The 24035-nt window shown below is 41.3% G+C and overlaps 1 protein-coding gene across 8 annotated transcripts in view; it reads left to right on the forward strand.

Moving 5' to 3' along the window:
• Mecom (MDS1 and EVI1 complex locus) overlaps positions 1 to 24035 on the forward strand; it is a 565452-nt gene that overhangs the window by 483323 nt on the left and 58094 nt on the right. For 7 of the 8 annotated variants that reach the window (XM_051157010.1, XM_051157012.1, XM_051157015.1 and 4 more), the window contains exon 3: positions 22548 to 22682. In XM_051157010.1, the coding sequence (XP_051012967.1) occupies positions 22548 to 22682 (135 nt within the window). Of the gene's footprint in view, positions 1 to 18926; positions 19881 to 22547; positions 22683 to 24035 lie in introns of those variants that run through there. The other variant, XM_051157016.1, reaches the window with a different exon arrangement.

Raw genomic sequence — 24035 nt, forward strand, 5'->3', positions numbered from 1 at the left:
GTGAGAACTCGTGTGTAGATGTGCTCGTGGGTAACTAACTGGGCAGGGAGTGAGAAATGGCAGCACTATGTCCATTTGCTCTGCAACTCTCCTTCACACATTGGCAAGGATATTGAGAGACTGATAGAAAGTTAGGCACTTCAGATAACCCCTGGAATGTTCCACCATGCTTACGAGGAGGTCTGAGTGAGGCCCTGAGAGAAGACAGTGATGTCTCCTCTTTTCAGGCACCATCCTGTTAGGATTACCATCTGTGGTGCTAACTTGTTGCTTCTGTCTGGTGATAAATATTAACCATCACCACTTTTTGAGGAAAACAACCTTTATGTTATGATGAGGAATAGGGCTGTTAGCAAATGGGGCTCCAAACTATAATTTTAAAGAAGTGTGAAAGTACTGGGAAGCCATTAAGATGGCCAAGCATCAGGAAGTGTAACTGAAAGGGGCTGTGCAGTTGGGGAGACAGGATCCCTCAATGCTGGTGGAATTCAAGATACACACGTTGTGACCCAGCTGTTTGAGAACATTAAAACTCCCTTCACTTAAGCTGTTGAAAGCCGCAAACAAGACCAAATGTTTTCCATCTCAAAACACATTTCACTCAGCCATGTTTTGAAAGCTGTTATCTAAACATTTAAAAAAAAAAAATCCTAATCCAGTGCGTTTTAGAACGATTTCTTCCTTGGGTGTAGATTGCAAGTTATAATTTAATTTAGGAAAGAGAATAAAGAAGGAGAATGGAAAAATCCCAATTTGTTCTCCTCCTCCTTGTTTATCTTTCCTGAAAGCACTTGAAGGATGTAAAACAATAAAAACCCCACCAGGTTGCAGTTTTGTTAACTTAGCTTGTGAACATTAAACAGTGTGCCTCAAATTTCGTATGGTACATAAAGTGTTTTGCCTTGCAAGATCATGTGTACAACACTTCAAAAAACCTGGCGGGGCAGCTCAGGGAATGTGATGGAAGTCTGACAGGGTTCTTTAGATCTCTTGTATTTAGCATGACAACTTTAGGCTCTTAGGCACTTTAAACATGATATCTAAAGCTACATATTTTCCCCAGCGGTGAATAAGTGTAGACTAATTACAAACTTCTCGTATTATATAGATGGTCAGACAGTCTGGTACAATGGCAACATTTGATTGTACCAAACTTCCTTTAATTACTGAATATAATCAGTTTTACAGCTGTGTTTTATTGTTCTTAATGACATTGCCCACTCCGCTCTGTAGAATGAGTGCTCGTGTAGGCGGGGTTGGAGGGGGAACCGCACACAGAACAGTGTAATAATAGTTCCATCTTGTAACAGTTCTGAGAGTTGAACTCTTAGGTCTTTCTGAATATTCATCTGTCTCTCTATACACCATCCCAAGTCTTTCACAACTCGAATCAGCTCCAGAATATTGTCCTCAAATGATTCCCGTTCTGATGTCTAATATATGAACCAAATGCTTTTCTGGTTGACTGATATGCTGACAAAACTTTTTTCAAGACGTTTCTCACAGAACATGAATAAACAAGGAATGTGATGGGAGACCACTGCCTTGTACCTTTGATGTAAACTCTAAGTGGGTCTTGATAAGAGAATATCTGGGAGGCTGTAAACAATGTAAGCAATCAGATCAGGAAGCAGAGAGCAAGGACAGACATGCTAAACCCAGGACAAAATCTCTACTGACCCAATGACGTTCTCTGGGCTATGAGACACAGATATGGCTGAATTATTGATGAAATGTTAAAAGGAAAAATTCATTGTGCTAATTACCATCTATTTGGACACAAATTCATAGCTGAAAGTGTTTTTGTTTTTCTTTAATTTTTATATGTTTTACAGAAATACAGGTGTACAATAAGAATAAGTAATACGAATTTTCAGGAAACTTATGAAAGCCTTAGAATGTGAGGTTTTTCACTTAAAAGAAGTGCTGCTTCTCCTCAGCGAGCACTGCAATTCTCTTTGTATCTGCTCATTTTGAAAGACTATAATTAAAATACATTTAATCAATGAGCAAGTAATTGAAAAACTGGAGTAATACTTCCCACCAAGCTAGGATGCAAATGAGTTCTCGCTTTGATCATGACCAAGCCTTGGCAGTGCCAGCACACTTACTGGCCAACATTTAATTAATAGAACATAGACTTCCCTCACGTTTCAGGAGACCATTTTGGTTTTGAAAAAGCCTTTAGAGGTGTTACTTTGTTAATTTAATGGGTAGTATTAAACTGAGATTTCATGTTCATCCTAAGGGCCCCTGAAGTTAGTGGTTGACTTCCTGTGGCCAGAAATGACAACTTTCATTATTAGGAAGACAGCACGCCTTAGCAAACCAGCCGGGTAGGCTGCTGTGTCTGCTGTAGCATAGACCTCAGGTACAGGAAAGATACAGTACAAAATAGAGTAAGACAGGTCAGAGTGGGGCCTGAGTATGGGCCTGTACCTGGGAGGGAGAGGCAGGGAGATTGGGTGTTTAAGGCCAGCTTTGAGTTCTTAGAGAGTTTGAGGACACTCTAAGCCACAGGAGTCCCTGTTTCAAAAACCGAAAAAAAACCAATGAACACTTAATGTGCCTTAGGGCAAACTGCTTACTCAGTCTTGTATTAAACATATCTATATTAAACAAGATAATAAATACCTAAATGCCTGTCCGTGAATTACTAAGACAAATTGTACAGCAGTTGTGGTCATAGAGAAGACACTCGTTAAGTGATGGATTTGTCACTCCTGCTATTTGCTGCCCAAGCCTCTGGCTGCCACTCCACTTACCTAGTTTGTAACAAACACTGTCTCTGCCCTCAGGCCCTCGCGCATTGTTGCCAGGGAGGTTTCTAAGATGAGAACTTGACAAGGATTATGTCCTATTTCCCTCTGGGATAAACTATTGAGTTGATGAAAAGAAAAAGACCAACTTACATTACAAGTAAAATGTTCTGTTACTTTTAAGAAAAACAAGCAGATGGCATTTGCCTATTCTTCTTAGTCACATAATTTTAAAGGGGGTTAAATGTATTGGCTGATTTAGGTCATTTCTTTAGACACCATGCTTACTTTTAGTATCACGTAGTCTCTGCTTGTGATATTATTACTGTTAAAGTGAAGGGAATGGTGCATACAATGTGATGTTTTGAGTTAATAAACCAAATAGGAAGATCTATTATCTGAAATTAATGTTTTCAGTTTGTTTATAAATCGTCACGACTGGATATGAATCAATATGTCAGTAATTTTTAGATTAAAATTTAACTTCCTAATGTGATTTATGTTTTTCCCCAACTACCTTTTGATATTGCTTTAATTAATGCTGAGAGATCCTCCAAGGGGATAGAGTATAAAACCATTTGATACTTTAGTATCCACTTGGAAATGAGAGTATTTAGAGCATTCACAATAATGTATGACTACTGCGCCATTGCACTTTGAGGCGAGTCTGGCTTACCTAGGAAGCAAAACTGTGCTGGGTTTATTAAAACCACCCAGAAGGCACTCAGAGCCCAGTGTACAGAGTTTGGAGTGAGACCAGGAGTGAGTTGCCCTGAATCCTCCCCTGCCATGCCGGCCTTTACCCGTCTCTTTCCTATCTTACGCTCTTCAGAACTTACCAATCAAACCACATAACTGAGTTGTTAATAGCACTCAGGCTTGCACTGTCTGCTCTCCTTTCACCTCACATGAGGCTTAACAGTGGGAGCAGTAATCTACATTCATTGTGTGATTCCCTGTGGCCTCTAAGCCTTCTCCTGCAGCTAAGCATGCAGCTCAGTCATTTTCAACTTGTAAGTTGAGACAAAGTAGTGTATAGAGTTATGTGGGTGTTGGGGGAAATATCCCAGAGTTAGTCCAAATCCCGTGAGTCCACATAAAATTGTGTTTGTGCATGTTTGTTTCCAGGAGTATGTACAGTTGAACAGATTAGAAAAAGACCTCCAAAGAACTAAGACCACTGAATTTATAGTGTGCCTCTGATAATGTCACATTTACATCCAGATTATCTACTCATAGGGATAGTATGTCTGTTAGAACTCTTTTGGTTAAAAATGTTATTTGTGACATTAACTTGTAAACTAAGAGTTATAATCACCATATAGATTATAGTGAATAACTCGGTGAAATACTATGTGGTAAGCCCTGAACATAACTTTGGTTGATCTTTGTGCAATCATGACAATCTGTTTGGGAAGCTGGTAAATTATAAATGCCAAAGAGATGCCTTGCTCTCATAGGCAAGCAGCAAGGCCATCTCTTTAGAGATATGGGAAGAAAAGACAAACAGAAATTCTCAGTATTATTATTTTCATTACCGATGAGGTTATGTTGCCTCTTGTTTCTAGCTTCGGGCTGGATTTGGAGATCTCCCAGAAAACAGGAAAGCAGAGCACATCTATGTTCCATGAACAACATCTTAGCCGTTGTATATACAATGACAAAAATTCGTCTGAATTTTGGTACATGCCCTAACACAGTTGATGGCTCATGATCTGAAGTCTATGGAAAGATTTTTGTGTTTCCACTCTGAAACTTATGTTTTTGTTTTTTTTTTGTGAAGACTGGGTTTTTCTGTATAGCTAGCCCTGGCTGTCCTGAAACTCACTCTGTAGACCAAGCTGGCCTCAAATTGAGAGATCACCCTGCCTCTGCCTCCTGAGATTAAAGGTGTGTCCACCACTGCCCAGCCCACTCTGAAAAATTTGACCACTATCATTTCTTTTTAATCCCATGTAATCTAAATTCCATCTGGTGTTAGAAATCTTTTCATAATTTGGTCTGATCAAGGCGCACTGCCCCGATGCCTGACCACCCTGTGGCTCCTGGGATACTCCCATGAATCTGTTAAGTGATCGCTTGTGAGTGGACCCAGAAAAGGAAATGCAGCCACATGGCAGTGGGAACTCTACTTTGAACCTATAGCAGGGAGTTGATCCCGGCCGGACTCCTTCAGACCCAAGGCAAGGCAAGCTCCTGAACTAGAAGCATGCCTCCTTTGCTATGTGCAAGGATGCCACAGCACAGAGGCCATCACAGACACCTTAGCGGGGTACGCTTTCCAGGAGTGACAATGACTCAAAGACATTCTTTCTTTATGACAATCAGGTGACTGCAGGGTACAGTTCACAACAATGTCCAGCACAGTGGATTTTCCTCCTGAATTTTTGAGTCTCTTGCAGGCAGAGCTTAAAGGGTCAATTGTCAGTATCTATTCAGTCCCAAATTACTTCTCAAGACATTGACGCTTCCTCATAAATGCTTGTGGAGTAAAGTGAGCTCAGCCGGTTTACATTTTGAATTCATGATGTGACCTTATGTAACATGATGACATCCATTCAAACCACTAGAGCGAGTTTACACACTCAGGGTTCAATCAGCACCTTTTCCACATGTTCTGCACTTACACAGGGCCACATTCTCTGTAGCTGTCTCTCTCTTTCAGGACACGTCTCTTGTCATGTCTTATACTCTGGAATAAGTATCTTTTAGTAGCCAACATTTACTATCGACACAATGGCTAGTTCAGGTTAAATTTCTGTTAAGGATTTGTTTCTTAAAGCTCTTACCAATTATGAAGATTCCTATGTTTGCCTTGGCATTGTGACACATGCCTCTAAAGCCAGCACTTGGAAATCGCAGACAGGAAGGTCTTGAGTTCAAGGTCATCCTCATCTATATAGCTAGCTTGAGGCTAGCCTGTGCTACGTGTTCCCTTCTCTGCAAAGGAGGAAAAAGATTATAATTTTTCTTCTTGTGATTCATTTTACATATTTAGAAAATTTGCTTCATAGAAGATACTTTTTTCCCCCGTCTCGGGACAAGGATCCCTGACTTGGCCGATGGCCATTATGGTGGATTCCACCCTACCTCATGTTTCAGTTATTCATCTGGCTTGGTGTATTTCCATGTATCGTTTTCTTCATAAACAAACCACTGTCTCGGTGAGCAGCAAGTAAATTGGGAAGGAAAACTGTTTCTCTCTTCTGGTGTAAGGATGCACACATAAATTACCAAACACAGCGTGGAGGGCATGTGTCAACATGGCTACGCTGTTTTTTAAGTTAGCATCCTAGTATAAAGGAGGTTCAGGAGATCCCATGTACTGTGCACTGACATGAGGCCTGGGTACAGATCACCTTATATACTCCTCTCAGCAGTAATATGAGACATCTTTTACACTAATGCATCTTCATTTTACAGAGGAAGAAACCAATAAAACCAGCACGATGTCTTTTCGCACATACCCCCTCACCTAGCACACAGTGGTAACCATGGCAGGGCTTTTTGGATTCTGTGGTTTTGGTCTCTTGTATTAAGGTTCTTCCTTCATAGCCTCTCCTGTGCACCAGGCACTATATTAAACATCCTACACAGATCACCTCAAGAGCCTCCTATGATATGGGTGTGTTACTACAGTTTTAGAGGTAGCAAGAAGGAAGCTAAAAAAAAAAAAAAAAAAAAAGCAATTCTCTCAAAATTATGTAATAGAAGCAGTCTAGAAAGATTCGGTCCTCAAACGGACACAGCATAGCAGGAACTAGGCAAGGGGCTGGTTCGCCATGAGCTCAAGGGGTTCCAGCCTTCCAGAGAGGAAGCTTGTGGTCTTCGGAACTCCAGGAAAAAAGATTTTCTTACCATTCAAGACAGCTTATCACATGCAGTCCATTTCTTTCCTGTTACAGGCCAAAAGGGGCAGGAAGTTTGTGAAAATGAACTGTTGTAATTATATCTAGGTATACATAACTGACAGAGTCCTGCACTAATAGTGTTCTCTGGACCATACAAAATTATCCCCAGAGGTGGTGAAGAACCAGGAAAGAGCTGGCTGTTTTTCCTCCAGTAATCAATGGGTGCATTCTTTGGTGACTCATGTCTTGAAAAACTCATGTTCTGCTTGGGTATGTATAACTGTCTTTCAGTGTTCTCTCTCTCCTCCTCCCCTTCCCTCTTTCCCCTCCCTCTCCCTCCCTTGACCCCAATACACATTTTAAACTCCCTATTAAACCCTTTTAATAGGTGCTAGAGGGTGTCTCAACATTTAAGGGTGCCCACTGCTCTTGCAGAGGACCCAGTTTCAGTTTCCAGCACCCGCACGGCAGCTCACATGTATCTTCAAGTCCAAGAGGACCCTTTCCTTTCCTCTGTTGTCCCCAGATTCATGTATACAGACCGTACACATACATACATTCACACACACGTAAAATAAGAACATACATTTTAAAAAAGATTCCTGGTCTGCTTTATTATTCAATATTTTTCAAAATTGAATCCAAGTTCAGATAATTCACACCTTTCTGAGACATTCATTTATCCTTCTGCATCAGGTGGTAGCTTGGGCTGTCTTAGAGCAAGGCTGTCACAAGGAATTTCCTGCAGGATTTGCTGCCCAGTGGGAAACTGACTTTCCTGTTCCTCCCAAAGGCTGATCCAGAGCTGTTTGCTTCTGGACGGGAACAGAGAAAACCCTGGGATCAAAGGTTCCATTTCTCTCAGGGCAAGGCTAGTGTGCTAGGCAAGGCTCCTGTTCTCAGGGGTGGGTAGGGGTGTAGAAATGCATTTTCCACTGAGTGCTCCATTTTACCGTTAACTCTTTTAAAATGAGGTTGAAGGTACCAGATGGCAATAGAAACTCAGTTGTCCCAAAACTCTGGTGATGGTATTCTTTAGTTAAGCCACTGTATTAACCGCAGGGGTGCCGGCCAAAGCCTGAAACCAACTGGAAGGCAGGTGCAGTGAGGTGCAGTTCTGACAGGATGCAGGTCACCATGCCAGTGGACTGTGAACACCAAAAGGAAGTTGTAGGTGTGGCCAGCAGCATGTGCCTACGTGACAGGCAACCACACCCCAGGAGACCCAGAAGCTCAAAGTGACCAGGTGCATGGCTGCCTGATTGGTAACCAAGCATGGGGCAGTCAGCAGTGATTCTTCAGGGAGCCTTCCTTCCCCAGATTAAATGACAAGTCTCATGCTGTCATGGTGGAGGAGTGGAGTGAGAGAGCAAGCAAGCAAGCCTTTATTTGGTAAATCAGGGACATTATAAACCTTGGGACAGTGGGAGGGGTCTCTAGGGCAAATGTGTTTGGTTTTCTGGGACTAGAGCTGCCAGGGATACTTAATGTACTGATAACAAAACAACCCTATCATAAGAGAGGAAAGCAGTACTTAATTATCCAATGGATGGGGGAAGAAATCCAGGGACAGTTAAAGGTCATTGGTTGAAAGCCAAGACACCATGACATCTTATTAGCGTAAGATGGGTGTCTCCAGGAATCGCCAGGTGCTTGCTAAATGGGTTTCTTATTAGGAAAGGGTTAGGTGTAACCTCCCTGAGGACTATGTGATGCTCCTTAGAGGTTCTGGGGTTCCCCAGACCAGGTGGAGAGGGAACCCAACTGAGAAAGGGAATCTGTCATCTTATACCATGCTCAGAGGCTATCTGAAAATTCTAGACCTTAATAGCAGGATCCCACATTAGTTTGTGCAATGAGCAAATCTCTTTTCTTCTCTCCATTTTCATTTGTAGTTTACAACAGTTAAATTTTACTAAATTGAGTGTGTGCATGTTGGCACCCCACTGCCTTTGACAAAAATATATTATAGGAAGACTTGCAATAAGTTTTTGGAAGTATTCCAGCATTCCGTTCCAAGGAGATAAGTACAAAAAAAAAAAAAAAAAATGAATACTATTTCTGAAAAGACAACAACAGCATCTTTTTCAAGTTAGATGACTGGCATGCATACCTAGTGACTTGTTAAAATTTGGTTCATAAGCAATGAACTATCCTATCTCTGGTAGGATGGGGGAATACAAAGCTAAGTAAGAGAAGACACAGTTTGACTCCAAAGTATAAGGTATAAGTATGAATTTAAAAATCAGTAGCCACTGGAATTGGGCCACTGTAGGCCCTCGGTTTGAGGCTTTTCATGTCACGACAGGCTATCATTAGCCAGTGAGTCGGCCCATATTGCCCGGAGAGAGACCAGCGTGAGCTGGGGGAGGTGGACGTAAGTGTTTTCATGAATGCCTCGGGATTTCCCGCTCTCCTCCCGTGGTAAGACACCAAATGGGAAAACCTGCGAACATTTGTTCTAGTCAAAAATTATAAACAGAACATGAGTAACTTTGGTGGTTCATCACGCTGCAACTGACCAGTACTTAATTCTGAAATTTATAGCCAGGTGATAGTAGGGGTTTATTTGAAGCTGAAAATTGACACAACACAATTTGCAGAAAGAACTTTTGACGTCTGTGTTTTTACAATGACACCAGGGTTTTACCAACCCTTTAAAGACTTTGTGATAGTTTGGCCCTGAGCTGTATGTATCATAAAACATGCCACACATTAACTGGATTATATTTTTCTGGCTCTATAGAGATTTTATTTAGCGTATCCGGTTGCAGTCACAGATGTGATAAAATGGAATTTTGGGATTATCAACATAGAATGGACACAAATATTTAATTAGATCATAGATAAGAACTTAACATGTAACTCAGTATTAATTGTTTAACTGGTGTAAACGGCAGAGCAGTCTCCTTCCACACCCTGTCTAATGTAGCAGCTTTGAAGCTACACATCTAAAGGCTAGTCATTGAAGTCTTATGTTCCTGTTTCCACCTTCCACGTACAGGGATGATGTGCGGGCATGTAGCACCCTTCCATCATCCACTTCCTCTGCACTTAGTGCGTACCTTCGCATCTACAGTTCAGTATTTTCAACAGATCCTATGTTAGTTGTAGCAGTTAACGCTCTACACACAGAAGATTATGTGGTCAGTCTGGGGAACCTCTGCTCCTCAGAGCACTGAGTTAATTCATCTGGAACCATGTTAGTTCATCAAGGTTTGTGGTTTATCTACAGATTGAATTCCTGCAATTTTGTATGCCATCTGATTTAATGTCCGTTTAGTTCAATGGCTAGACAGCCATAAGCAGGCGCAACACATGACTCCAATGTCAAAAACTCAATAGGAGGAAATCTTCATGTGTAATTCAGGCATCTGTAGCTGGAGGTTGTCCTGTCACTTTTTCTTTCTCCTAGGGAAATATACATCTAGATAATGCCAAATCATATTAGGAAAAAACTAAGGGATATGAAACGTTATGTGTAAATACATTCATGGTAAAAGTTATGTTTCAGAAATGGTTCTAATGGAAAATGATAGGACTGAATGGTTTGATTGTGAAATGAGACTGTATACATTCCTTCAGATGGTTTTCATACTGTATACTCAAATACAATTTTAACAGTTTACAGCTAACGGATGAATTGGCCAGAACTTGCTGATGATAACTCTCTCTCTCTCTCTCTCTCTCTCTCTCTCTCTCTCTCTCTCTCTCTCTCTCTCTCTCTCTCTGTGTGTGTGTGTGTGTATAGGCCTTCCAAATGTTTCTACAATAAAAATTGAAGCTTTATTTTGCCTTCTTTATTTATGACTATTTTTGGTCAAGAGTTAGAGTCAGTTAATAGAAAAGTATATATGGGAAGATTTATGCTTTGTTGAAACAGATACAAAATAATTTAAATAGTTGTTTGTAAGACCCGACCCCCACCCCAGGTGCTTTAGTGGAAAAAGAAAGAGGGTTCGCACAGGTTTAAATACCTTCCATGGTGCCTAATAAAATCAAATATGTTTTTAACTAAAAGACTTATGTTTCTAGTCTTTTACAAAGCACTTACTACCCGATCTTCACTGGGATGCTTCAAGAAGCAGCTATACTTACCTCAGTTGACCCCAGAATATCTGTTATTAATAAGGAATGCCTGTGAATAATTCACCAGTCAGGATGTTCTGGTGTGCAGGACTTCTCATGCCATCAAGCAGGTTACAAGCCACCCGGCTGATCACAAAGCACCCCCAGTAGTGCTAAATATGCTTTCTAACTCGTGTCTGCTTTCATAATCAGTAATGTAAGAATTTCAGAAAGTTTAGAAGATGTTGTGTGAGCTTGATACACAGAGCTATTACGTCATCTCTTTCATCTATTGCTCTAGTTCCTGAGAAACAGGACCGTCAGAGACAAGAAAAGCAGCCACAGGGACCCAGTCAAAGGGCCAAGGGCATGTGCACATATGCCCAGCTGTTACCTAGACATCTGTGTAGGGGAACACACAGGAACAGAACCTGGAAGATGAACTTGGTATCAAGTCACAGAGGACAGTGCATTTTGGATCAAGTTGTGCTTTCCCATAAACTGGGATCTCTTGAAGGTTTTATTATATATATTTTTGCCAGTGTGGTTTTGCTTTTTTTTTTTTTTTTCATCAATTTGTGCCTTTGGTTTTTGGTGAAGTGATACATTATTATATCCTTATTATTTCAGAGAGATGAAGTTTTGGTGTAAAAATGCCATAGAAATTTAGGCTTGTAATAATAAGGACTTCCACTGGGACCATTCACACGGAAAGAGAGAAAGGAGACTGCAAAAAACTCTTAACAGGTTAATAGAGCCAATGACTGGTCACTTGGGGAGAGGGAGAGAGAAAATCTAATTTGAGGTCTGGCAAAATCTAAATTGGGCTCAGGGAAAAAGCAGAGGACTGACACAGAAATGGCTCTGGGGGAGGAAGCAGCAAAATGGCCAGCATATTACTCCAAAGCAGCAACAATGGAGCTGGGTCCTCGTTTGGGCCCCCAGACAACGAGTTATGTATCAGCTGATTCCTCAAGGAGTGTCATCAATTGGCAAGTTTCCTTAGGTGTTAAGTCAAACATCTCCCTATGATGCTATTGGAGGCGCCAGTGTGAGCAAATCCACCCTTCTACGTCATGGAGGCTCTTGAGAACAAACCTACTAGAGAGAGCTGGCTTTAGTCCAGGCGAAAAGCGCAGTGACAGAAGAATGCTTCGAACCCAGCGGATACCAATCAGTGCGCATGAAAAGGAAGGAAAGGGGGCGGGTTGAAGGCTAGATAAGATTTAACCTGAGGCCAACAAGGTGAGGTGAATTCCAGGCTGAGAGACTCGAGTGACTATAATTACACCGGTGATAGCAGCAATAGTAGCCATTTTGTATTGATTAAACACTAAGCTCCATGCAAAATTCTAGGATTTATATATATATTGCTTCCTATGATTCCCCCAAACTGGGATGGGTTTGCATTAAAAGGTACCGCAGAAGTTGGGGCAGTAGATCCTGGACAATTAAAGGCATGGGAGCTAGGAAAGAGTGAGGCCGAAGCTGAAGATCCGTGGCCAGATCATTGTAGTAATTCAGACTAGAGGCCCCAGGGACCCTAAACAAACATTCAAACTCACCAAGACTGAAACTCAGCGAAGGACCCAGCATGCTTCTGCTCTGCCATAGGCAGTAAGGGGTCAATTATAACCACCAATTCTCACCTTCCTGGTATCTCAGGCCCACCAGAGGCCATTGTAACAGATGCATTTTCTGACTTGAATGTTGACCTAAGGTGTGTGTGTGTGTGTGTGTGTGTGTGTGTGTGTGTGTGTGTGTGTGTGTCTGTAGGTCCCAGTTCGCCTTTGTTTATAGGGCTCTTCTGTGACCAGCAGAGCACACAGCAGGTAGGATGGTAAGAGCCCTGATGCATGCCGGAGGACATGTAGGATATGGACAGACATCTTCCAGGGAAGCACAACTTGAGAGGGAGAACAAAATTATATTCTTTTCTTCCAAGGTCAGGATAAGAATTAGAGCAACTGACATTGGAGTGGAATAATGGATTAAAAAATATATATATATAGTCATACTTGCAATGTGTGGGCCAATCCAGCTTTCGTATGGTGCATACGTGTGTGTTTACTCTAGGCTGACATACAGACGTATATTTTGACCTGTTCCCATGGACTCAGAGCAGCTCACCCTCACATTACTCAATTTATTTTCCCAACACTCTCATTATGCTGATATTATGAAACTTGCATGGAAATCAACCCAAAGGTTAAGTGACTTACCCAAAGGTACACAGGAGGAGTGGAGGCGAGCCATGCCTTCCAACTCACTTTCCTCACAAGATTAGGAGGCTGAAAGCACTTTTGAGTAGGTTTCTAAAGCCCTGGGGAGGACGTCGACCCTGGAGTTATTGCACACTGTGCTGAACACTGTCTTGAAAGGCTGAATTAATTAAAATGAGTAAAATAATGGAAAATCAAATCTGTACAGATTTGAGGTGAGTTCCAAACACATTTATTGCCTTAGTACTGCTCCAAAATAGAAAGAAGAAAAGGTTTGGCTTTTTGAAAATAGCTATGTTTAGCTTTCTCTAGAAATTAAAGATGCCAAGAGATGTGCTCTTGACATAAAAGACGGCCTTTGTCTTATTGACACAGGTGTGTGGTGTGAGTCTTTTTTTCTTAATCTTATGTGAATATGTATTTGTTCATCATGTGTTTTTTTTTCCATGAATGCATTCACATCAAAGTATCAGACAATCATAGAAGAAGAAAGTGCTATTTTCGTGCTCCACTACTGTTTTTCTATATTTTATTAAACTATTTATTTATCATAAGGTTTTTACTGAAACTTTAAATGAAGCCCTTTTGTTGTGATGCTTCAACCACTATGCATAACAGCTCAGGAAATAGATCAAATAGCCAACAAAAGTATTTTAAACGTGGCAGCTGTAGCTGGACACTGGGAAATAAATCTTTGAGTATAATAATTTATTCACTTGAGCTGTTATTTCGGCAGAGTATTTTATCTTAGTTTCAAAATAGTTGCTATTCATTACTAAATATGTTTAAGAATCGAAGCAGAAAAATCTATTTCATTCTGTCCAGATCTTCTAAAATATACTCAGGAGTTAAAGTTGGGTGGTGTTTTGAGAAACCGAACAGATAAAGATTATAGGTTTGTGGTTAATTAAAGGAAGGGTAGTAGGGGCCAGTTCAGGGGATAACTTTGCATCGTAGACTTATGGAGGACTTCACGCTGTAGGGACAATAACAGGGTGTTAATTCTGAACGCACACAGTGCTGTCCTACAAAGACATCAAGATGTGTAGGAAATCAACCCTCTAGCAGTCCTGGCAAGCCAGACTGACCCCAGCAAATGAAAATAATCAAAAGTAATTAGAAGCGTGCTGGACGACTCCTCCGAGAGCCGAGCGGGAGAGTAAACACGCCTGAATCCTAGAGCCACTGCAAAGGCCCATGTCTGAGCTGTTAGGTGCCCTGACCTTGTCCACATAAAGATGTGATTTATGAAGTGCAGGGCACAGCAGCAGGGCTTCTGTCTTCTCCTGGAGAACCAAATTACTGAGGCGGAGATTAACATGCTTTCAGTCGGGCCCATTTCCAGACCAAGGGAAATTTTTTATTTACCTTTTTTTTTTAACCTTTAATTTCCTTCTTTCTTTCTTTCTTTCTTTCTTTCTTTTTTCTTTCTTTTTTCTTCTCTTCCCTTTCCTTTGTTCCTTCTTCTTGCAGCACTACAACAATCAATTTAAGAAAAGGAAAAATAAATGAATAAAAAGGAAGAAAGGCAGAGTCCCCTCAGAAATGGCCCAGAATCTCTCTGCAGAGCCCTAGTAGTATAGTAAACAGGGCACACTGGAGGTTCAGCGCCTTTGTGCCTATTGCTTGGCATTGTGCTGGGCAGACTCGCATGTCTGCCTACTGGCATCCTAGAATTCAAGTTCAAACTTGTGACATACTTCCCTGATTAAGCAGTATAAATAATTAAAATCAAATGGGACATTTAGCTCGTCTGATCCATGGCTTCCTGATCTCGTGTTTGCACGTGAGCATTGCATTGTAGTCAAATCTTCTCACTGAATGAAAAAGATTTAAAAGAGATTGTGAGTGGTAAGAATTTGGAGGACTCAGAGGGGAAGGAAATTGGGTGATATATTTGCACAAGAATCAATGGGACATCTTTTGAATCCTAAAGACATACTAAGATTTTTCTTATCTGTGTCTCCCTTAAGTATAGGTAAAAGTCTGACCACGTCTCACATACCATTGTGTGTGGAAAAGAACGCATTGATTTTCTTCTTAAACACACATCAATATCCATACAGAAAGCTAATTTAATTAGCAAGCAGTTATTGTTCAGCCAAATGTCAATTTCTCAGATTATTTCATGCTTCCCAACATGAACTGTATGAAGTAGGATTTCACAGGCAGTCTGTGAATGAGACTGCACGTGAGAGCCCCCAGAACATGCATTTGCACAGTGTTAGAGGAAGAAGAAAAAAAAAAAAAAAAAAAAAAAAAAAAAAAAAAAAGAAAACAGACAGGCTTGGAGTTGGGTGGCTGCTTAGCCACCCCAGAACCCAGAGCTGCAGAATTAAAGGGGGTGTAGTTAGGCCGAGGTTATAAAGGGCCTTCCTCTATAAACTCAAAACATAATGTCAGGGTGAATGGAAACCTACTTTATTAACTTTATGGTATTGAAAACTGCCAGCAAGTTGTCTTGTTTTTAAATACCGTCCTCTGCAGAGTGTTACAGGGCCGTTTGTCCACAGGAAGCCATTAAAAGTGGACAGTGCAGTCATTTCATCTGGCTTTTGGTGGACTGCTTTTCTTTCTTTTAATGATGTGCTGGCATGTCCCATGCCCATAGGGTCTCCATTAGCTGGACTCTTACCTCTGGGACAAGCATGAAGTTTAAGGCTTAAAAGAGGCATCAGTTTACAGTCCTGTGGGAATGACTTGAATACTGGAGCACTAACTTATTACCGCTTTAACTAATATATTGACTTATTTTAAATAAACAGTTACTCAATGAAGGCAGAACCCACGGCCTTATTGGAAATCTTTGGGCCTTTTAAAGATCCTGCAGTTCCTGCAGCCTGGGGAGGGAGAGGAAGGACTGGGGAAGGTTTAGACCCAGTTCAAACCAGGAAGAAAACATTACCCTCTCCCACTCCGGCCACCATCCAACCTGGGATCTTTACAGCTGCCAGAAAATCTGCCCTCTCCTGCTCAAACCTTGTGTTTCCCAGTGTCTTGAGAAACAACAATGAAGAGCAGTAAAGAGCAGGAGTGTGACATGCTTCCCACTGAAAAGGGTTTTAAAAGGATAATTCTTAAAAAAAAAAAAAAAAAAAAAAAAAAAAAAAAAAAAAAAAGTCTGATTAACTCCTCTGTCCTCTGTTTTCCCAAAGCCACACATTTGTTAAAGTTACCCCCACCTCCCTTCCCCTGCATATTTAAGTCGTCTTTCTTGATATGTGCTTGCAAATTAAAGCTGGGTTGAGATTATGGTAAAAGCATTATTTTTAATAGTCCATTGCAAGGGCAGTGCGATGCCCCGCAGAACACGAGTATTCCTGATTTCTACAGAGCGGAGTGCAGTTTTGCAGTGGTTTAATTTGTAACTGGTAACTACTGTAAGCAGATTTCTCTAGAAATCCAAGGAATAAAGGGAGTTGGGGGTGGTATTTGGCTCCTTGTATTTACTTATTGTTTTAGAAACCGCCCGACAGGAAGCGGGCTTAGGCGGGAGAAAAGCATGTTGCTCGCGAAATGAAGGCTTCTACCCTCAGCTGGGCTGTTTCTCTTCTCATGGGGTAGATCTCCTGATGGGTTACTATTGGAAGGACAATATGGCCCCCAAACCCGGTCCCCTGGGGGCGCTCATCACTTATTGTGTGATTGTGAGTCTCTTTCCCTAAATTTCAAGTTATATTATGTCAAGAAAAAGTAGAATGGCTATCCTCATGTGAAGTGTCTGCTAGAGGTGGGGAGGGGGGGGGGGGGGGGGGGGGAGTGGAAGCGGGGAGGGGGAGCGGGTGGCCACGAACCTAGGGTTTTACTTTCTTTGCATAGATCCTTGCAGTGTTAAGTGATAATCAGGGCATCAATCTTTATATTATTTAATACTAAGCAAATATTAAATCAATAGTGGTAATGTTAGATTGGATCCTCCCAGTCTCTAGACTCATCTCTCAGAGACTCAGGGAAGAATTTAAAGCCGTGTTCGGAGAAGGTAATCTCAAAGGTGGGAGCATCCCCCACGCAGGCAGGCAGGCAGTGGCCTGGGGTCTGGGCTTGTGTGACCTGGAGGCTGCAACTAGGCGGCTAGACCCTGGTGGCTTCACCTGGGTTGCCAAGGCTGCACTGTACTTTATTTCGGGATACATCGCCACCTACCGGCCTCTTTCCGTACTTGCAAGGATCGCATCCAGACCCGTCGCCCCGCCTCCAGCCTCCTACACCAGAAGCTAATATAAGGGAGTGGGGCGGGGGTGAGAGGCGGGCGGAGGAGACAGCTCAAAGAGAGGCTCTTTCCATGAAATGCGAATTTAGTCAGTACCCAGGACCTTTGTCTCACCAACAACGTTTCTAACTTTTCTGAGAAGCTTTGGCAATGGTAGGCAGTAGGTTCTGCAAGGCCAAGGCTGGCTGGGCTAGGGGTCAGAAAAGGTTTGGGGCACTGAGCGCCCAGACCCCCTGATCAAACTGAAGTGTCTGAAGCAATCAGCTCCCCAGATTACTTGTATTTAATACACAATGCATCATAAAACAAATCTCTCATCCTGACAGGAAGAAAATAGAACAGCTCATAGCTCCGGCTAGTCCAATTTATGGCTAAATTAAAAAAAAAAAAAAAAAAAAACAACAACAACAACAACAACAACAACAAAACCCTACAACAATGGGCAACTTGAGGAAGCCCTGGTGACCAATGCAGGGAGGCCTGGGTTCCTAAAGGTTCCCAGGCCAAGCTCTATAGGGCTATGTGAATGTTTAGGTTCATTACAAAGGATTTTTTCCTGTCTTACCTACCACTGCTGGGAGATTCCCCCCCCCCCCCCCCCCCCCCCCCGCGCGCAAAACAATGGCCATTATCTGAAATACCAGTTCAATGTCACCAAAATGAATTAGTCACTATCTCCTCACTTAACCCCTCCCCAACCTGGTCTTCTGTTACTGCTTTTGTTTTTTGGTCACCATTTTGGGGAAAATAAAGATCTACTAGATTTTCACATTAGCTTGCACTTGGGGAAAACAAAAGTGTCTGGCACTCAGAGACCTGGTTTATAGCCAAAAGTTTAATGTCCTCAGCGCACATTCTAAGCATGCTGATAGGCCCCACCCATCCTAGGTAGCTGCCCCTAGTCCTAGGCACTTTGCTTAACTTTCTATTGTTGAGTTGGGAATAAACTGGATCTGAGGGTTGGGGATTTAGCTCAGAGGTACATCTCTTGCTTAGCAAGGATGGGAGCTCTGTGTTTGGTCCTCTCTTGGTGAGTGGGGCAGCTGGATTTTTCTATTTGCTTTTATGAATGGACTTTTCTCATCAATAAATGGTGGATTTAACGAACATCATCCAAATTGGTCTACAAATAAGCACAGGATTTTTACATTTGGCCATCCATTCTCCAGATTCTTTCATCCAATGACATTTCTGCATTGCATTGATAGAAACTCCCCACACTTATAAAGTTATCTAATGCATAAAATATGAGTCACTAAAAGCAAGCACTTGCATAATTATGCATTGGGGGCAGTCATGGTCTTTTAAATAACATAGCAAAGACACTAATAAAGATTCTCCCAATAGTTCTCAACCTACTACAATCCATAGCACTCTGTTTGGGAGAACTGCATGCAAATAATGTTTTAGATTTTAAGATTTCTTCTTATGATGGGCAGGGGGGAGGATTTTAAAATGCAGCACACATTTCCGCTGACCTAACTATAAAAACTAAGGGAAAAATTTAAGTGCAAAGTTGAATAATTTATTTTAAAACACGCTTAACTGAAAACTGGAAATGTATGTATGTCAATTTTCTCTCTTGAAGTGGCTATCTTGAGACTTTTCCGCCAGTATCTCTTTATCTTAAGAGTTACCCCACCCTCTCCAGAGCTTCTAAACTACCAGCCTGCCTGGGGAGCCACCCTCACACCCCTGAAAGCAATTCCACCTCACCCCATCCCTCCCATCCCCCCACCATTCTCTCTCTCTCTCTCTCTCTCTCTCTCTCTCTCTCTCTCTCTCTCTCTCTCTCTCTCTCTCACACACACACACACACACACACACACACACACACACACACACACACACACGTGCTCAGGACATCAAAACCAAAGAAATTTCCCAGGGGAAACAAATTCTGCCTGGAGAAATCTCCCCATTGGTTGTTTATCCGCAGAAATCTACATGTTTCAGGGGATGGTGCATCTATAATCAGTCTGTCCCTATAGGACTTGGGTCTTGGCGACCTTTTTGTGACCTCTCCCGCCAGAGGAGGCTGCTGTCACTTTAAAAATTTACTGAAAGAGGAGCCCCGTCGTCTGGCTTCCGACCACTCTGGAGATAGCTCCCTTTCTCCCTCGCCCGGGTTTCTTTCTGGATGGCCGAGCAGATCCCCTTTAAAGAGACAGTTCATGAAATAGAAACCCTGCGGCTGGGCGCGGAGTGGCTAAAGGGGACAAGCGGGTGAGGGTCTGGCCGGAGAAGGTCTGGGGAGCCCTCCTGGCCTGGCAAGGCCCCCCACCTTCGCACACTTTCCTCCTGCGGGTCTTGCCCCTGGAGCTGCGAGAGAGGAGTGGAAGAAGTTTTAGTAGGTTTCAGATAACTTTCATTACACATCGGGCTGATAAGAGCAAGAGAAAGTGAGGGAGGAGGGAGGTGGCGAGAACAGAAGGAATAGCTGCAAGCTCATTTAGAAAGGGGGAAAAAACCCAAATACAACAAACCCAGGTCAATTCTGGTCTTAAAACACTGTTGGCGGACAATAAATCCGAAACGCGTGGTCCCGGCGAACAGCTCCCAGGGAACGACAAACTTATCAGACACCCAGTTGGAAGTCGAGACACGAGGCTTTTATTTTTAAATTTTTAAAAAATATATCTCGAAATGTTGGTGGGTGTTCGTTGAAAAGATTTTTCTACACGAGTGCCGGGCTGCTGCTGATTTTCTTTTTGCCTAATTCTGCTGTGATTGCTTTTGATTGCTGAGTTGAGGCCGTAGAAATCGGAAGGTAAGCGAAACTCACTTTAAAAAGTCTTGGCTGTGGGCAGGGTGTCGCTGGGGAAGGCGTCCCGGGTCTGTGCTGATGTCCCGGTGTCCCCGGAGCGTCCTGGTCGCCAGGGCTCCGCCGCCTCCGCCTCGGGTGGGTCTGCCCGGCTGGCTGCCGCCTTCTCGGCTCTCCTGTCCTCCTTCCCCTCCCTCCCATGGTCTGTCGGTCAGGTTCGGGACGCAGAAGGTGGGGTTGCCAAAAATCAGAATTTCTGGCACCAGCCAAGCGACTTTGGAAGTCGCTTTCGGCAGAGTCCCACCTTGCCAAGTAACAGCTTAGCTGGCCAACAGCGTGTGTGCTGCCTCAAGAAAGTCACATTTGGACCCTTTGGCTACAGGCTAGGATTTTTCCTTCTTTCATTTGGCTATTTTTATTTTTATTGAAAGGGCCTTTCTCTCAAGTCGACCTAAAGGAATTATTATTATTATTATTATTATTATTATTATTATTATTATTATTATTATTATTATTATTATTATTATTAATTATGTTCAACAGCTTTTGCAAAGACAGGACTATGTTAGATGGATGGAGAAGATTTCCGAGGTGATTGAGACATTTGGATACAAATGAAGTCCTGGTAGCAAGTTGAAAGTGAAAAACTTGCCAGGAGAGAAGACAGGCGGCCTTGGGGCAGGAATTCTGAGTGAGAGTAAGAAATCAGCATGTTGATGAAACCTTTGAATAATCCTGTAACATTATGTAAAAACAAAAAAGACACTCTTTGGAAATTATTTTTTTTTTTTTAATTAGCCTCCCTGTTGACAGTGGCACTGTCAGGGATGTTAACACGAAATAAAATTACACCTATACTTTTATGTGCACAGTATGTAATCTTTAATTCCCTACCTCTGCTTGAAAGCTGAGGGGGTAGAAGATTCTTGACTTTGAAATTAACAAGTTTTCCACGTCTTTCTGCAGCATGAAATGAGACCAGTGCAGCATTTCAGTGGCTTCACGGATTTCCTTTATTAAATATTTCTCTGGTGTGTCAGTTGACATGCCTCCCCACCCCTTTCTTTCTTCGTCAAGAAAACAAACAGCACGCCCCAAATCAGAATAAATTAGCAAACAAAACAACAAGGCCACTTAGAAAAGAAAAACAAACCTTAAAACCGGTGCTAACTCTTTACCTTTTCTATTTCTGGGAAGGGGAGAGCTCTCAAAGTGCGATTTGAGCTACTCAGCCTTGAGAGTTGAGGAAATGCCTACAAGTTTGTAATTTTATAATTAGTGTATTTCTTCAGATTTGACCTCCATAAAAAAGCATATTTAACTCTGTTAGTGTGAAGAGATGGAAGGAGGGGGGAACAGTAACTGCCTTTCTCTTCGGCTATCATTTTTCTTTTTTTAAGTCCTGGGATGACTTGCTGCCCTGAAATGGCCCCATGGTCAAGGGCTTTTCATAGTGCTTCAGGCTGGAATGTTCAGAACCGAGTTCTTGAAGTTTATGGTGAGTTAATGACTTGAATCTGCAAGTGGGTGATTATCAGAATTCTATGCAAAACTGCTTCTGGTCCACATAGCCAAGGGTTTAATGCTGACTTTCCAGGCAGGTATAGCAGGGACAGACGCCAAGGGTGATTTAATTCATCAGTTCTCATTCTAGAGTGTGCTGTTTAGTCTGGATCAGAAACCATCCTCCAAGTTTGCATTACCTGATTGACATAACATCACTAGCCCCTAGTTCTGCACCATGAGGTCAGTGACTCCACAGCTTTTAATATCGATGCTTAGCACGTTACTGAGGTTAATGACTCAGAAAAGGCTTGATTTGAGTCTATGAAACCTTAAAATTAAATGCTTCCCATCTCAATGAGTGTCCTGGGTAAGATTAACATTTAGTAAACAAACACAAATCTTCTGAAAATGATAAAACACAGACATAAGGTAATGTTGGCAAAATGTGATGATATCTAATAGCTTTGTGCTTACCTATAAACCACTTTGTTATTCTGTTTACTGGACATTGTATGTAAACATGTATTGCATGTATTGGCATGGGTTTACTAAACCTTAGGTTGTTGTACTTTGCATATATATATATATATGTGTATATATATATATATATATAATTTGTTTTTCTTTAGTTTGGTCAGAACCACCTATTACAACTAAAGGTATAATTTTATGGTAAAGAAATTCAAACTAATAAAAAATTAATAATAGTTATATGAAAGTTTTTAATTGAATTAAAATGAAAAAAATGTACAATCCCTCACCCAGATGAAGAGACTACACAGAGCTACAATATTGACAGTTGAGCTATGCAAAGCTAAATATTGAATGTTTAGTTTAGAAATATTATGTTGAACATGCTGTTCTATAGGACTTTTCCATAAAAATAAATTGAATAAAATTATGTCAATGAATTTATTCATGGACAATACAAAAGCAAGCTTGTTTTGAAACCAATTAATCTGTTTTGTGATAAATTACAACCGCTTTATGCTTTCTGTAAAAGCAGCATAACTTATGTCTCCTTTAATAATATGCGTGCTGCCTGACCTTTTTCTTATAAAGATTCAAAGGAAGAGTACGTATTTCAATGAAATATTTTGGAAGCACTGGCTACTTTGAGCAATGGACCGACATGGCAACTTACCCTTCCTATCTTCTTTCTTCCAGATCTTAGATGAGCTTTGCAATGTGAAGTTCTGCATAGACGCCAGTCAACCAGATGTAGGCAGCTGGCTCAAGTACATCAGGTTCGCTGGCTGTTATGATCAGCACAACCTTGTTGCTTGCCAGATAAATGACCAGGTACGTTATAAAGATTTTCTTGTCTTTCTTGGCGATTACTAAAATATCAGTGAAGCCTGAAGAATAGAAATAATATAGAACTGCAATCAGCCCATGTGGCCTGTTTGTTGATACACCAGAAGGTTACACACAAATACAAGGTGCAGGACTAAGCCATTTTCAGCACTGTGTTTTTTTTTTTTTTTTTTTTTTTTCACTGTTGTTTTCTTTGGGTGATTTATTCATGTTGTCTTAGCATCTTTATAATACTACACTTATTGTATGTAGTGTGACTGAGTGATTTAGAAACTAAGCACTTATTTGATACTTACTCTTATGTTTTCCCTTTATTATTCTAATGGGTACACTCCTAGGAAGTATAGAGCTAAAACAAATTGAGAATTTATACAGAATTTGCAAATGTTATACGAAATGCTATATACTTTTATTTGAAATAGTAGCTGGATACATATGTATGTTATTGGTGCAGATTTAACAGATTACACGCTATAAAATGCATAGTTATACTGAATATCCTAAATCGCCAAATAAAATGAGAATTTCTACTTTTCCAATAATCAAAATACTTTTCTTTTATAATATAAAAGTTTAAGGTTTTCACTATTGGATATCCTTTTGTGCCTTTATGGATGACCAAGCAGTGAGGCTGACTTTAAGAAGAGTTTCTGTGAAATAAGGACCACAATATTATGAAACTAATTTTGCACTTCATAAAATTATGAGTCGTGTAACTTTGAAAGTGTGTAAAGAATGAGAACTTTATCCTGTTGATTTTTTTTTTTTTGTCTTACAAACGCCATTGGGTTAAAATTTAATTGTATTACAACCATCTATTTCTTTTAACCCCATGGTGACTCAAATATGTTTCCAAGGCCATGTTGAAATGGTGGCTTGGCAGATGTGCTCCACCAGGAAAAGGAAAGTTTAAATTAGCTGGTCCCAGCTGAGAGCTGTCTAGCATTATGAGCCCAAGGGACTCAGGCATCACTAGGAGACTATTCTTTGGCATCTCACCAGCTCCCAGGTAATTTTTACTGACTAAACATGGGGTGGTAAGTTGTAAAATCATGTTTGGATGGGAATCATTTAAATCTTCAGCATAATCAAAAATAATAAACTAATCAATTGCGTTTTCCCTTTGCTGTAAGCGAACAAAGTGTTATTGACAAATGAAGATATTATTAAATTAGCTATTGATTTTGAGCAGAACATATCCCAAGTCTGGCTTAGGAGTTATTGTCACCACCAGCAGCAAACATTTTTTTGGGCACCTACTGTTTATAGGTGTAGGGAATGGATTAGTGTTATAAGGGGGTAAAGTGTTTGTGCTATGTTTTCTAGTAGGGAAACTGT

The sequence above is a fragment of the Acomys russatus genome, chromosome 15, assembly GCF_903995435.1.
Source record: "Acomys russatus chromosome 15, mAcoRus1.1, whole genome shotgun sequence".
Lineage (NCBI taxonomy): Eukaryota > Metazoa > Chordata > Mammalia > Rodentia > Muridae > Acomys > Acomys russatus.